General features: G+C 52.5%; 1 protein-coding gene across 1 annotated transcript in view; it reads right to left on the bottom strand.

Annotated features, from left to right (window-relative positions):
• The window catches only part of Igsf21 (immunoglobin superfamily member 21), a 171,988-nt gene that overhangs the window by 77,190 nt on the left and 82,639 nt on the right, over positions 1-12,159 (bottom strand). Inside the window, exon 5 of the mRNA XM_035438635.1 lies at positions 657-778. Coding sequence (XP_035294526.1) covers positions 657-778 — 122 coding nt within the window. The remainder of the gene's footprint in view (positions 1-656; positions 779-12,159) is intronic.

Here is a 12,159-nt window from a genome sequence, read left to right as displayed (position 1 = left end):
AAACAGGGGAGGGTCCCTCTCTCCTCATCTTGCTGCCCCTGACCTGGGAGTCCAGGTGTCCCACACTTGGGGCCTTTGTGACCTTACAGATTCTGGGGGACACGAATGTGTTAGGTATGTTTCCAGGCTGGGAAGAGCTGATTCACCTCCCAGCTCTGTCATTCTGTGCTGTGTGATTTTAGGCAGAGTTCTTGCCCTCTCTGGACCTCAGCATCCTCACCGGCAAATGGGATTTGTGAAGCCTACCTTGCATGATTATAGGAGCAGCTATGGCCTCACCTCTTCCCTCCAGGCTCGGCTCTACTCTGCAGAGAGCCCCCAGCTCATGGAGGGGGTGCAGCCCCTAAGAGGAGTGGCTCTCAATCTTCCTAATGCTGGGACCCCTTAATACAGTTCCTCATGTTTTGGTGACCCCCCATAAAATTATTTTCATTGCTACTTCATAACTGTGATTCTGCTACTGTCATGAATCTCAGTGTAAACATCTGCTATGCAGGATATCTGATATGCAACCCCTTCGGAGGAGGTCATGACCCATGGTTGAGAATCACTGCCCAAGAGCATCTAGGGGCTGTTGACAGGGCTGGACAAGCACACCCCCAGGCCCCGCCCCTCCCTCTCCCGGCTCCCATGCTTGCCAGCTCCGGTGGCCTCACCTCACAGTGGACTGGTACACAAGATCCTCCCTCTTCCGGTAATTCTCCATGTGGGAGTAGTTGGTGGAGAACATGGCGTCAAAGGTGAAGATCTTCTGCTTGATGGTGCCACCATCTGTCACCTGCCACAGAGCAGAGGAGTCACAGGTGAGTGCCCAGGCAGCCCTGACCGCCCGCTTTCCTCAGGAGTCCCCTTGGCCTGTCCCTGCCCTTGCTCCTCCCTCTCAGCTTCTGATTAAGATTCCCACCCAGATACACAGCCCCGCCCCGCCTCGCCCTGCCCCACCCAGCCCTGCCCCTCCATTATCCATGGAGGCTACCTGGCTGATAGCCTTCACAAGACGTCCCTGGTCTGTGAATCCAAGCACCCCTGGACACCAATGGCTTAGGAATTAAAGAGCCACAGGGCCTGTGAGATGAAGGAGCTTGTAGCCAAAGCCTGACGAGCTGAATTTGATTCCTGGGTCTGACATGCTAGGGAGAGAACCGACCTCTGACCTCCACATGCACTGTGACATGTACGTATGCACACCTGCACATGCACAAATAAGTAATTAAGTCAAATAAATTAATTAATAAAAAAGGATGGCAGCCTCTGGCTCCAGGAGGCCAAGCTCATTACCATGTCCTAGAGGAGAAGCAGACAGAAGACATGTGTGTTGATGACAAAGAGAGCACCCCACACAGAGCTTTCCTGCCAGGTTCCTCCTCCCTCTTGCCAAGCCCCGTGGAGCTCCAGGCAACAGCCAGCCTGTGAGTAAACCTGGCCCCGTCCCACCAGTGCCAGCCAGAGCATTGGCTTCTGAGAAGGGAGCTGCTGGACTTTCAATTCTGCAAACACTGGGGTGCCTTCTGAGGCCCTGAAGGCATGGTGGGACAGAGCTTGCAGCTTCCCCCACCTGGGGTCTTTCCAGGCTCCAGGAGACCCTACCTCGAGGAAGGCTCTGCTTTGTGGAAGTGACTAGTGTGGCCTGGGCAACTGGGGCAGGACCAGAATGGGCTTTGTAGAGTGAGCTAGGTAGGGAATCAGGGCCTGGTTCCAGAGCCTAGAGAGAAGGAAGGGGAGGGGGCAGGCTAACTAGTAAGAGGGGGAACAATGGAAGGCCAGGGGACCATCTACATGCAAATAACTCATGGAAAGACAAATAAGCTATAGCTATATTGCCACTATTTCTGCTTTTTAGTACTTATCATTGTGTATGTACACATGCTGTGTGTGTGTGGCGGGGGGTGACTGTGGAGGTCAGAGGATAATTGGAGAGTCACTTCTCTCCTCTGCTATGTGTGTTCCAAGGATCAGACTCCATCGCCAGGCTTGAACAATAAGCAATTTTACCAGCCCAAGAGGATCACCCATTTCTGATAAATCCTGACAGGGTAGGCCCAGAATGGCATGGAAATCCAGAGGAGGGGGAAGGCCACTTTCTGAGGGGGCGGGGAGTGCCCACAAGGGTGTCTTGGAGGATGCGAAGTTGAAGCTGCTTCTGCAGGAGGCCCAAGAGTCAGCCTGGCAGAGCAGGTGGTAGGAGCCAAGGCCAGATGCAGGAGGGATCAGCTGAGCTGCCTCTGTGTAACTGACTGTTCAGAGTGCCTGGAGCAAGAGAGAGGGGACCCAGAGGATCCTGACAACATAATGCCACCGCTGAGGACCCATGGACAAAGCAATGCCCCACCCTGCTGCAGGCACCAGTCACCTAGGTTCAGATGTGGGCTCTGCTCATAACCTTCCCTGGTCTTCCAGAAGCAAGTCCAAGGGGGAGGCAGGACCAGAGGCAGCGACCCAGGGATGGACAGAAGGTGTTTGTCAGCATGGGACACTTGCTTTTGTTTTCCTGTAGCCACCCTTCAGACAGTCTCTAGGAGAAGGCCACCTGAGTGCATAGAAGCTGGGGAAGCAGGGGACCCCAGGAGGTGACAGTCAAGTCAGTGCCAGGGCACAGGTTGCTGTAGGGGCCTGCTGTTCCCAGCTGATGAAGAGCCAGGCCCAAGTGTCAGGGGCTCCCCAGCAGCAGCCGCCCGAAGCACACGCCTGGTCTCCACCACCTCCCTAATGAAAGTGTTACTACCCCACAAAGCAGCAAGGTATGTGTTGTCACTGTTTCAATTATTTATCTGTTTACTCGGCTGCAGTTTTCCGCTTGTCTCAGCAACTCTATTATAGACCTAGAGCTTGCAGCCTCTCGCCGCTCAGCTGGGCTCCACACTAACAGCCTGCGACAGGGCGGCCTCATGCCTGGGCCTGGAGAAGTGGAATTAACTCCCTGTGGCTCCTCCAGTGAAAGCAGGGGCAGGGAGCTGCCAGGGCGGTGGTCAGGGATGGGGAGATGCTGAGAGTGGCTTCCCCAGTCATCTGTCCCCCTCAACTAGGAGGACTGTCCTCATCCGCACCCAGACTGCCTTTGACTACATCTTGGTGTTTTAGTAAACACACACGTTTGATACAACCCAGCCAGCATCTATCAGGCACCGACTGAGTGTCATGCATTGGCCACATCTGTTACCTGTCCCATAGACTAGGAGAGGCCAAGAACAAGGACACCCCAGTGAGTACCAGTAGTAGGTGGAAGGAGGCTAACACATTCATGGGTTTTGTGACTCTGAGTGGGATCAGCAGTAGGACTTTCCCTGACTGGTTTTCCTCCCAGCCCTCACCAGGCCCATCTGCCTCTCATCACCATTCCAGACTTCCCTAGCTCATTACTTGGCCCATTTCCCTCTGAAGCCAGCTCTTTTGTTCTCATCTGTGTAGCTTGAGGACAGAGAGATATGACTCCTCGCCTCACCTGCCTGACTCCTCGCCTCACCTGCCACCAGATTCCAGAGTAAGATGGCAATGTGGAGGAGAAGAGCTGCGGTGAATGAGAAGGGTGGCATCTCGCCGGCATGTGGCTGGCTCCATGCTGGCATTTGCCTGGGAAGGACACTCTTTGGGGACACCCTCGGCCTGCTTCTGAGGCTGATGTCTTTTTTTTTTTTTAAGATTTTATTTTTTATGTATACAACGTTCTGCTTCCATGTATATCTGCACACCAGAAGAGGGCACCAGATCTCATAACGGACGGTTGTGAGCCACCATGTGGTTGCTGGGAATCGAACTCAGGACCTCTGGTAGAACAGTCGGTGCTCTTAATCTCTGAGCCATCTCTCCAGGCTGAGGCTGATGTCTTAACCAGTGCATTCCCCACAGTGGACTGAGCCAGACTGGAGCAGGGTCTGGGGTGGGTGGGGCTGAGTGGCTCGACTGCTTTCTAAGTCAGAACAAACTTACAAGCATATCCCTGCCTGGAGTGGGTCCACCACTCCCTTCTTTCCAACCCTTCAAGGATGCCTTAACCCCTTAGAGACGTCAAGGTACTTTTCAACTGGGACCTTCAACTGGGAGACAATTCTATTTATTTTATTATTTTATGAGTATGAGTGTTTCTGTCAGTATGTTTGAGTCATGTCATGTAGTGCCCATGGAGGCCAGAAGAGGGCACTGTATCCATTGGAACTTGAGTTACAGATGGTTGTGAGTGGCCGTGGGGGTGCTGGAGACAGAATCCAGGTCCTCTGCAAGAGTAGCAAGTTATTTTAATTGCTGAGCTACCTTTCCAGTCCCTGGGAGACAATTCTGGCCCCTTCTTTGCCAGGGAACATGGCATATTCTGGAGATATGCTTGGTTGTCACCGTGAGGGTCCCGGCATGTAACTGACAGGCCAGGGAGACTTCTGACCCTTTTGATGAAGAGGACACACCTCAAACATTCTTCAACAAATACACTGTTGCTACACTGAGATTGTCATGAGGAGGTAGCTTAATCCCCAGCACATAGTAAAAAAGCTGAGCATGGTGACCCCTGTTTGTAATCCAAGCACAGGAGAGGTAGAGACAGGAGGCTCCTAGGGTCTCTCTGGTCATTGAGTCTATCCTAATCAGTGAGGGCCAGCTTAAAACCCATGATGCAGGGCACTTGAAGAATGACGAAACGTTAGCCTTTAGTGCATTCGAATGTGTGCACACATGCACCTACACACATGAACATGTATGCATACAAATGTGCCTTATACATGTACACACACCTGCACATACACATAAACATACATACATAAATGTACACTTGTGTACCTTCACATACCATGAACGTCTAAGTACATGTATACATGTACACACAGGAACATGCATACTTACACACACACACACACACACACACACACACACACACACACACACACACACACGTCAAGGCTGGGAAACCTCTCATCTGTGTGCCTCTCTCCCATGCGCCCTGGGAAGATAGCACAATGGATGATAACAAGTCACTTTGCAACTGAGGACACAACTGACGCCCTCCACTGGGGCCCATTACTCCCTGCCTATCCTGCCAGGCTGGCAAGGCTGCCTAACTGCCCCTTGACTTCCCCTTGCTTGGCATCTGCAGCATGAGAAGGGCGGGCGGTGAGTTCTCCAGCAGCCCTCTGGCTCCAACTTTGTATGCCTTCAGGTAAAGCTTTTTATCTCCTTCTAAAATTCGCAGCCCTCATCGCCCCAATCTCAAATTTCACTCCATTTTTTTTTTTATTACACAACAGAGAAAAAAAATCTGTCAGTAAAACTGTCTCCTCAAATTTATTCGCCGGGACTGAGGGTTTTATGACTAGGAAAATACACTCGCCCCCCACACGTCCACACACCCCCACACCCCAGATAAAGCAAGGAAGAATTACCTGAGCCATAAATCCCAGCTGCAGGCCGAGGCACAGGAGAGCCTCAAGGACAAGTCTGTTTTTCTTTGGTTTTATTTACTTTCCCCCCTTTTCTTGTTTTTGAGACAGTGCTTCCATCTTCCAAGTGTGAGTTGTGCTTCTGCCCACTGACCCACTGAGATTTCAGGCATGCACTATCACCCTAGTTCTTAGTCACAGCACTGTCCCTGGGACAGTGTGCAAACTGGCCCTTTTTTATCTTGACTGTTAGCTGGGGAGAAGGCACCCGATGTGTTTGCAGCGCCACCTGCACTGGGAGACTAGGATGCTCTCATTGGCCGGAGGCTCTGCTACGAGGCTGGACTGTAAGCTGTAGGCAAGGGTGCAAGGTGTCTGAGACACAGGCACAGCTTCCGCCCTCAGGTAGAGACCGCGGCACATACACAGCCCGTCAGGATCTGGTGTGGGCAGAGCTCGGTCCACAGCTGTCTGGGAGACATGAGTGGAGAGAGCAAGTCTGCCGGGACAGGCATATGCCAAGAGTTACCCATGATGCTTCTGGGGGTGCAGAGTTCCTGGGGAGGGAAGGCAAATGGAGAAGTCTTCTTGGAGGTGTGTAGGTTCAGCTAGACGGGACGGAGAAGCATCTGGAAGGCTAGAGAGGTACACATCTGGGTTTGTCTGTGAGGGTCATAGTCAAAAATTCCCAGAGAAATAACTAAGGGGGAGGGCCACCCTACATGTGGGCGGTATCCTCCCATACCTAGGTCTAGGTCTCCCTCTCCTCTCTCCCTTCCCCCTCCCTCCCTCCCTCCTTCTTTTTCTCCCCCTCCCTCCCTTCCTCCCCTCCCCTCTCTCCTTCTGATTGCCATGAGCCTAGGGACTTTGCTCAGTTACTGTCCCCTCCCACTGACGCTCAGTTCTTCTCAGCTTGCTTTCTCCTCTTTATTCAGCACAGGACCCCAGCCCCCGGGGATGGCACTGCACACTTTCAGGGCAGGTCTTCTCTCCTCGGTTAACCTCATCTAGAAATCGCCTTGCAGAAATGTCCAGAGCTGGGTTTCTATGATGCTTCTAAATCTAGTTACACTAGTGGTCAAGAGTAACCCTCACACACAGGTAACTGTAATGTGCCCGGTAGGGGATGGACCATGGCCAGCACTCACTGAGTTCTCACCGTGTGTGCCCAGCCTTGCTTGTAAGCACAGACTCACACAGATGCAAACATGTTCAATGTATGTGAGCGACAATAAGCTTCTAAGCAGCCACATTGTTGTGTGGCCAGGCTGGGCAGCCAGCACACAGTAGGTGCTTTTTAAAAAGATGTTTTCTTCTTGTCCTATTCAGTCAATATTTCTGCTGTGAGTTCCCCAAGTTACTAACTATAAGTTGCCTCTATACTGGTCCTTATCTAGGCCTCAGTTTACCTAAATGTTCCATGAGGAAAATGAGGCCTGGTGGCCTCCAGATACTCTGCCTACTTGCATGGCCCGAGTGCTGTGAACCTAGTGAGCGGCCCCAGTGCTGTGGCCCTAGTGGTGTGGCCCACTGCTGTGGCTCTAGACAACCAGCCCTAGCTGACCACAGCTTGTCACAACTCCCCACCCCACCCTCAGTGCCAGATTCCCCACCACCAGCAACCCTGACTATGGTCAGATGGATTTACATGTGGACTTCTGGAGGAATGGCAATGGATGCCATCCAGCCAGCAGCAGGAGGGCCCACTGGTCAGCCATCCACGTTTTAATTTGAAAAAACAAATAAGTCTTCAACTCACCCATGCCCCTAGATGCCACCATCCTTAAAAGGAAAAAAAAATGGAGAAGAAAAAAAAACGGGGGATCACCTCTCTCTTCCCTCAGCCTTTCTCTTTGTGTTCCACAAAACCAATTACAGGTTGGAAATAGCTGTAATAAACTTGATATCCCACTTACGGGCCAATCCCGCTGCGGCCAGGAAGTGTAATAGTGGCGGAGAGTGGAAACTGCGGGTTTGTGGAGCTGTTTAAATTGCCTGCCTACATTACTCCACTCCTCTCCAGCGGGGAAGGAATTCGCTCTCCAGGAAATGGAGCAGCTGAGGTCTCCGTGTCCTGGGCTGCGCAAGGGAGTGTTTGCAAGGCAGACTTTAATGAACTGATTAGATGTGGAGGTGTGGATGGCCCCTGGGAGTTTACATCAGCCAGACACAGGTTCAAGTCCCCAGCAAGGCCACTCACACGCTTTGGTAGTGAGCGAGAAAGAGTGAGGCTGGCCTTCCAGCACTATGGAGGGTGAAAAGAACATCTGTCAGATAATGAAATTGACTGAACACAGAACCAAACTATACCATGGGGGCAACGCTGAACCTCAGTGGGTAAAGGCTGGACACCTACAATCCCAGCACTCAGGTGTAGAGGTAGGAGGGTCAGAAGTTCAAGGCCATCCTCAACACAGCAAGTTGGAGGTAAGCCTGGGCTACATGAGACCCTGCCGTGAATGTTGTAAGAAATAGGTGCACACTTGAAAGCATGAAGGGAAGTGGGAACTTCTACTGATCTGGAATTTCAATTCTAACCACGTGGAAGACAATGAAAAGCAATTCTAGAAACTTCCACCATGTGACTATCATCCAGAGGACCCTTCTTCCTCATGCCGCTCGACCCTGCCTGTCTAGCATGGAGATAAGCACAGAGTAGGTCCTCAATGTACATTTACTAAATAAGTGCACTGCTCAGCAAAGGAAGGCATGGGCTTTTGGGGGCCCCTCTCCTTAGCTGCCACTTTTGGTGCTTATTATACCAAGAGAGCTGAGAGTGGCCCAAGATGACATCAGTCAGGTCAACACAGTTTCATCAAAGGATTACCTAGGTGAAACTGGGCCCCACACTGCAGCCTGGTCCCTCATGTGCCTGAGATTAACATCTATCTTGCAAGGCTGGGCTTGCACTGAGGCAACTGTAGCCAAGCAGATGTGGACAGCAAGAGACTAGCTTCTCAGCTATTTGGCCCTGCATTTCCTGATTCCTCCAGCAGGGCGGCGGCATGGAGCTGGTATTGTCCTCTGTGCGTGCGCTGGGAGTGGAGTGGATGCATCTTGGGCAGGGGGAGCTGTGAGGAGTGGATGTGTCTTGGGCAGGGGGAGCTGTGAGCTCAAATTTTATACTAGGGTCTAGCATGTGGCAAAAACTTACTCAAACTCTAGAAATGAAATCGCAGCCTGAGAAAGAATGTCACCTGCCCAGGCTGCCTGGCTGGCATGAGATGAAATGGACTTTTGACCATGGGTCTGACTCTGAGGAGTCTATAGAATGGCCTCAGGGTGGGGGTGGATAATTGGGTCAGGGCCAGGGCCAGGGCCAGGGTCAGGAAAGGGACAGGTATTTTAGGGGAGAGGAACCTGGACAAAGATGCTTGGGAAGGGAGTGAGAAGCATGGATGTGGAGGAAAACCAGGGGACATTGATGGAGCCACTTTGTGGTCCTCTGAGTTTGGGAGGACACAGAGTTTCTAGTGATCTTATTGTCATGGAGACCCTGGACCACTCTCCCTCTAAAGCAGTCCTGCTTACCTGCTTTCTACCCTGGTGGGGAGCTGTAGCCACAGATGCAGGCATGAGCGTGATAGCCAAGGAGGAGAAGTCAAGGGCCACCCACTACCCTGGGGACTGACTCCATCCTCCTGTGCCAACTCTGTGAGCTCCCACTCCTGGCAAGGCTGGGCTGGGTTGATTGGCTTCCCTGGCGTGTGTGGGAGATCCGGTGTTGACAGAGACAGCTGGTATCATAAATTGCCTTGTCTCATCTGGTTATGGTGTGATGGCAGACAGGCGCTCAGGGACAGGACTGCGGGCTGGAGATGAGAACAGTAGAGGAGGAGAGCAGAGTGACTGCCAGCTTCCTTGTGGGTCCTGAGCTTGCCATGTGGGCAGGTGAGAGGACAGTGGGGGTGGGGAGCCAGCTTACGTGGGTGGGCAAGTGTATGAATGTGAAAGCCTACATTTGGGGGCATGCTGGGGCTGTGTCTATGGGGCTCAGATCTTCTGAGCTGCCAATGACGTGTGTGCATGCGTGTGTGTGTGTGTGTGTGTGTGTGTGTGTGTGTGTGTGTAAATGTTTGTACTTTTTACGGGAAGTGGGGTATGTGCATGTCTCTTTGTGGCACATGCTGAGTGTATACCCTGCCCCCACACAGTGGCAAGCCCAGTTGTTATGTCCCTTTCTTGATCTGTGACTCATGGAAGAGAAGCTGGGGCAGGGTGTGTACATTTCTGATGATGCCAGGCTGTTTCCACACAAGTGAAAGATCATCAGGTTGGCTGTCCCTACACCTCCCACACCTTGACGAGGCCCCTTGAGCCCTCAAACTCCACCAGCTCCACGAAGGTCACACATCACTTCCTAGGCACCGTCCTCCCTATCGCAAGGCTAGCAATCGGGAAGCAGGAGACATGAAAGCTGCCACGTGGACTGAGGCCGGGCACTTGGATTTCAGAGCACAGGACAATCACCAAGACCGCGTGGGAAATCTCACAGAGTCAGCCAGAAAGCAGCGTGGCTCCTAGGATGTGATGTCAGAGCCTGAGCTGCAGCAGCCTTGAGGAGTGAGGCCTAATCCCCACTGCAGAGCTGAGTGGGGTAGTGTTCCATCTCTGAGTTGAGAGTGTACTTCTAAATCCCTATCTCCCTGCCTTGCCTTCTTTGGCTGTCTGTCAGTCGGTGGGAGGAGAAACACACCTGAGGGCACCAGAGGACGCTCTGGATTCCGTGTGTTGGGAAGTCAGACCTCGGGTGGAGTGGGAATCTCACTGTCACCTGTGGGATGTGGCACTGTTGGTATGGTTTATTCCACTGAGTGGAGATGGGGAGCCACCAGAAGCATTCGGCAGGCCATTACAGAGTCCAGGGTCATCAAAGTAATCCCCAAACTTCTGTATACACAGTGGATCTCAAACTAGCACCCAGGCCTGGGGTGAGGTTGTAAGAACAGACATCATTTCCTGGGTCCTCTTCAGGGCCACTAATTAGATCCTTGGATCTCAGGAGCTGGCTGGGTAGGGGCTGGGTCCAGCCGCCTGGTTGGGTCCAGCCGCCTGGTTGGGTCCTAGCTAGTCCCAGAGTCTGCGTATCTGTGTGTAAGGCTCTGTCGCAGAGCCCTTCTGTGACACCTCTACAGTTTGCTAGTACTCAACCCCCACAGCCGTGTACCATGCTGTCTGAGAGCACACCTGTGTGGACATTGTCACTGGAGGACAGCTGCCTGGTTTGGGCCAGTCAGGCCAACTGGTACCATCGGGAAGGGTGCCAGTCCCTAGGGAACCCTTGTTGTGACAATGTGGCTGAGCCCCATGCTCAGTGGTGCTGCAAACAGTTGGGCTATGTCAGCAGGTCTGGCTGCCAGCAGATCCGTGGCCGTGGTCATCAGCAGCCCACGCCAGCTTGTGCACCTGCTATACCAGGGCAGCCACACTGCAGACAGTGTTGGCTGGCATCTCCCGCCCTGTGTAATTAACACGGCATCATGGGCAGCTCAGCCAAGCGGAGCCTGTCCGCCTGTCCATCTGCTGGCTGCTTCCTGGGATGGGCCCTTTAACACAAGCTCAGCAGCCTGCTCGGGAGGGAAGAGTCCTGAAGCGATTGTTGAGGCTCTGGGCTCCATCTCCATTCAGTCACTGGCAGGGCATGCTGGGAAATTTATATTTCACCTCTTGGCCTCAGTTTCCTCGTTTGTCCGATGGGACTGGGGTGGCTGGCCTCTTTGTCCTACCTGCCATAAGGAGGTTTGCACAGTAGGTAGACTTCAGTTGGTAGATCTCTACAGCTAGGGCCACATTGGAACTGCAGGTTGTCGTCACTTAACTTCTCATTCAACAAGGATGCTCCGGGTTTCTACTCTGGGCCAGAGACTGAGCTGTGAGGCCTCTGTTCTTCTGCAGTATGTGTTGTAGTGGGAGGAGATGGACAATAATCAAATTAAAGAAGATGGAAGAAGCATATTAGGTAGGGGGGCTGTGTCCTCATTAAGCATAGATGGGTAAGCGTGGCCCATCAGAGTGGGTGGCTGGGGAAGAGGCCAAAATCTCAGGAGAGGGGGCTGGGGTCCTCTGGAGTCCGTCCTAGGGACAGCCCTGGGTCAAGTGTGCATTCCACAGATGGGGATCGGAGGCACTGAGCCCTGCGTGAGGCCCTATGTCCTCATGTTTTGGTTGCCACTCTTTGCATCTCAGCATACCCAACCATCCAGTAGAGCATAAGGGATGCCAAAGCCAGCCTCAGTGTACCTGGCACCTGGCCTCTGTACTGAGACAGGAGCCTGTGGATTAGTCTGGTCTCTGTCTCTCCTGGTAACCACCTGCCTCACTCACGGGGTCCATTGCCTGGTAAGGTGTATACACCAGTTTGCCTGGCTCTGAAATCTCCTGCATGGATGCCACAATTTAGAGTATACTGTCCAATAATGAGTCTCTTTTTTTCCTTTTGAGGTGATATTTGTATACAAGGAATTGCGAAACCTTAAGGGCCCCTTTTAAGTTGGTGTGTGTGTGTGTGTGTGTGAGTGTGCACATGTGTGCATGTATGTATATGTATGTGTGCGTGCATGTGTGAGCATGTGAGTGCCTGTATATGTGTGGGTATGGGTGTGTATGAGTGTGTGTGTGCAAGAGTGCACTCGGGCACGTGTGTGTGTATGTGTGAGTGTGGGTGCCTGTATATGTGTGGGTACATGAGATCAGAGGTCAGCCTTGGGAGTCATTCCTCAGGCCAGTCTGTCTGTCTTGTTTTTTGAGACAGGGTCTTTGCTGGCCTGGAACTTTATCAAATAGGCTTAGCTGACTGAGC

The sequence above is a fragment of the Cricetulus griseus genome, chromosome 2 (assembly GCF_003668045.3).
Source record: "Cricetulus griseus strain 17A/GY chromosome 2, alternate assembly CriGri-PICRH-1.0, whole genome shotgun sequence".
NCBI classification, from domain to species: domain Eukaryota; kingdom Metazoa; phylum Chordata; class Mammalia; order Rodentia; family Cricetidae; genus Cricetulus; species Cricetulus griseus.
This window is presented reverse-complemented; position numbering and strand designations above follow the sequence as displayed.